We start from the raw sequence: 3,662 nt of genomic DNA on the forward strand, positions 1-3,662 counted from the left end.
TAGCCTGGGTAAATGTATGTTTTCGGATAGCTGAATACACGCAGGTGTCAGCGGTCTGACGGCACACTTCTGCCCAACTTTCCCAACAACACAATCAACCGCATCTCAAGGGGTTTTATTGCCGCTCTGTGCCACAACTCTCCCCGCGTTATCCCTCATCTAACTCCATAAAGCTCACTCGTCCTCCTACACAGACCGACGCGGCGCGCTCCATAAGTATTTGAATTGCGACGGCGTCTGATGTTATTTTTTTGGGGGGTCCGTCGCTCTTGGTGTGAAATGACACGACGACTAACAGATTTTTTTATTTTATATTTTTTTAAAAGGGAAAAAAGTCCTCCCACAGATCCTCCCACGCTGTTAGATATCCGACATCAATCTATGATGCTCGTTGCATTTCAGGAGTTATTCATTATAAATCAGCCGTTTATTTGATTTTTTCTGTCTGTCAGCCTGCCTTCGACTAGTTCTACCTCAGGTAGTGGTATCCTACACTTCTGCAGCCGCGTTGCATTCAGGCTAATGCAGGTAGAGTTTCTGGTAGAGTGTTTAGTATCGGTGAAAATAAAATACAAAAAAAAAAAAAAAAGGCACTGCCGCTTTTATTTGAGGCTCTTTTCCAGGATACCGAGTGATCAAATAAAGAACAGCAGGGTGCCACAAATACATAGAAAGATCAAGATTACTGTCAATAAAATGAAAATTTTTAGCTTGTAATCTTCTTTACCGTCTGTCTGTTTGTTTGTTAGTGTCATACTGCAGGCTTAAAACGCTGCACTCCAACTTCCTAGTCACTGTATCTTCTCACACTAAACTTAAAATGGAAGAAGTATCTGCCTGCATGTATATATACATATGTGTATATATTCCCTTCAATCTTCTCGACAACCGTTCATCCAATCGACTTCATTAGTTGTATGTTATGTATACACTGTGTAGTGGATTGAGGGGGAACCCACATTAACTGTTACACCATCAAAAGGCATGCTGGGTACAGCTCGCTTTGCCCTTATTGTAGAGAATGTGACATGGTTGTCAGTGAGAGCAAAACAAAGTTCAAGGTTAATACGGAACTAATCGACTGTTGGTTAAACCCCTCCCCTAAACAGCGATTGCCCAATCAGAGCTTAGTAACCGTAGCTATGGGTAGAATGTAAACAAACTAACTCGCATCATGCGCTCATTCTGCTTCCAGGCTCCCTCTCTACCTATAAACGTCTGGTGCTAATGCCACTTCTGCTCGTCTCCGGGGAGAAGCGCTGCTCCTCCCTGTCACACTGGTGCCAATTGACCGAGGTGGCTGTCCACACGGTGCGCCAAGAGCCAATTGACTTCTGACCCACAAGTGTAAGCGCCTCCCAGTGTTCTCCGGATCAATAACGGGCGCTCTGCATCGCGGCGGCGGCGCTCAGATTGGCTCCCCCTGCGCTGACCTTCCCCGTTGAGCCCGAGCGTACATCGACTGGTCGTAGGCGGGGGGAGGGGGTGGAGGTGGTGGGGGCAAGTCCTCTTCGGTTCCTGCAGCTGATGCTCAACAATTACGGACTTATGGGCAACTTAAGACTCCTACATTCTTGACTTTTTACTTGCATCTTGGGCCATCATACTGTTTTTGGAGCTGGGCTGGAAATGAGAGTTTCCTGATTGCACTATAGAGGTTTGGGGTGGAACTGCCTGTTTTAAAGCTCCATTAGGCAAATGATTCATCTAAACATGCCACCCTATTAGACTAAATCACACACTGGTGCAGCACAAGAGAGGAAAATGTGTGACAGATTAGTTTTGCTGTATTTTCCTCCTCAGGAAGCGAAACATCGAAACATATCAGCGGCCGACATTTTCTCAACACCATGCCTCTTCCTTGTCATGCTATTACTGATGTGACAAGCTGACCTTTCCTTTTAAAAACTACCTTTAAAAAATGAGAAACTACGCTACATGGCTTCCGAACAATGAGGCCTTGACGTGATGGAGTGCTCACCGTCCGTTCCTGGATAGAGCGAACTCCACTCCCTCCCTTTGGAAAGGCATCAGGCGCCGCAGGAGCTTGCGAGGAAGGCCCGACAGTTGCTGTGACCATCTTGTGTCACAGCAAGAGCTCTGTAGGTCGTTATCGTCCATCTCCATTCGCACGGCCTCATCCGTTTCTCGGCCCCTGGTTTGAGGCAGAGGGAAAAGATATATGAACGTAGAGCATCTATTAGACATTTAAAGATCCCTTTTGTTTGCCGCATTTGTGGTTGATTTAAACATGTTTTATAATAATGGTAATAAGCTTCCCTCTGCTGCCAACCAGCACTGACAGGAATACCATTTTTAGAAGCTGGGTGACGCAGTGCGGTGGACAAAGACGGTCCGAGACAGTAAAAGTTGCCCGTCTCAGCAGCCCCCGGTTACAACAGCATCTTTTTAGTGTTGCCTCACCTCAGCTGGCGCTGGCTGTCCTGGTCTGTCCAGGATGACGTTTCTGCTTTTGTTATTTAGTCGCAGATTTTGGTGAGCGTACACCGACAACCACACCAATCTCGTGTCTAAAATAGTAACAACTCCCCAGTAACAACAGCACTCAAGAGAGAAGTCAGAGAAACAAGCTGTGGCTACAGTAAATGGCAAAAGTCCTATGTTTAGTGTATTATGTACTTACTATACATCAAAATAATCATTTATAATAATACAGTTATAATTCCATGTAATTGCAACAACCACAAATTCAATTTAATAGTTCATTTTCAACCAAAACCACCTAAATGCCTCAAGGTTCTGTTCTGGAAGGCATTATGTTGTAGTCAGCCAAGTTATACCTTTATATTTAAACTTAAATAAATCAGCGACATAGTAGAGGACGTAAAGAACAAGTTGCCAGGTGTGGGGAAAACAACTATTTAACACACAATTAAGTACGCAAAAGAACAAATTCGGAGTTATAACCACCTAAAGCAGTCAGGATGTAGCACTGGAGCTAGCAACTCAAACCGGAAGTAAACAAACGTGCCTATAGAAATAAAAGCACCACTCGTACTTAAACCCATAGATTAATTATTTTATACACCGGATACGTATTCATGTTGTTTCTGACTCTCGTACCTTGTTACCACGTGAGATGAAAACACGTAGATGTTTATAGAGGAAACTAGCAAGCTAACATACGTAATGTGTGCTAGCTACATGTCACAAATGTGCTGCTCTAAGCAGAGCCCGGACAGCCGCATGCAGCACACATCGTGACTCAGGAGCTGTACTCGGTCACATAACATACAAGTATTGTACTAGTAAAGCTATATATCTGTTGTTGGTGTATGCGTGGTTTGCCTACCCGGTGAGACGGTGGAGTGAAGCGCAGCAATGTAGTTGTTAATGAAACATTGGACTGAACTGAATCACTAACAAAACAAAAAAAAAAAGTTTCGCGGGAAATGTACGGTTCACTCGGTTTAAATCACCGGGGCAGCACGCAGTCAGTCAACGCTGAGTATTCAGTGCAACTTCCTTGCACTTTACGAACTAATGTTATCACAATTCACCTACAACAATAAAATGCGTCAATGTTAAATGATATGTGCGAGAAAATGACGAAATTGTCTGGCAAACCGCGAGCATGCGTGCTGCCACAACACCAGCAACGACAAGACGTGACATATTTCCAACACCCTACGTATCGGACG

General features: G+C 44.4%; 1 protein-coding gene across 1 annotated transcript in view; it reads right to left on the minus strand.

Annotated features, from left to right (window-relative positions):
* zranb3 (zinc finger, RAN-binding domain containing 3) overlaps positions 1–3,662 on the minus strand; it is a 62,989-nt gene extending 59,327 nt beyond the window's left edge. The window contains 2 exon segments of the mRNA XM_068719422.1: positions 1,982–2,155; positions 3,314–3,662. Of these exon segments, the coding sequence (XP_068575523.1) occupies positions 1,982–2,127 (146 nt within the window). The 5' untranslated portion in view covers positions 2,128–2,155; positions 3,314–3,662.

The sequence above is a fragment of the Cebidichthys violaceus genome, unplaced genomic scaffold (assembly GCF_023349555.1).
Source record: "Cebidichthys violaceus isolate CVI_PGR_0920_01 unplaced genomic scaffold, fCebVio1.0.p SCAF_24, whole genome shotgun sequence".
NCBI classification, from domain to species: domain Eukaryota; kingdom Metazoa; phylum Chordata; class Actinopteri; order Perciformes; family Stichaeidae; genus Cebidichthys; species Cebidichthys violaceus.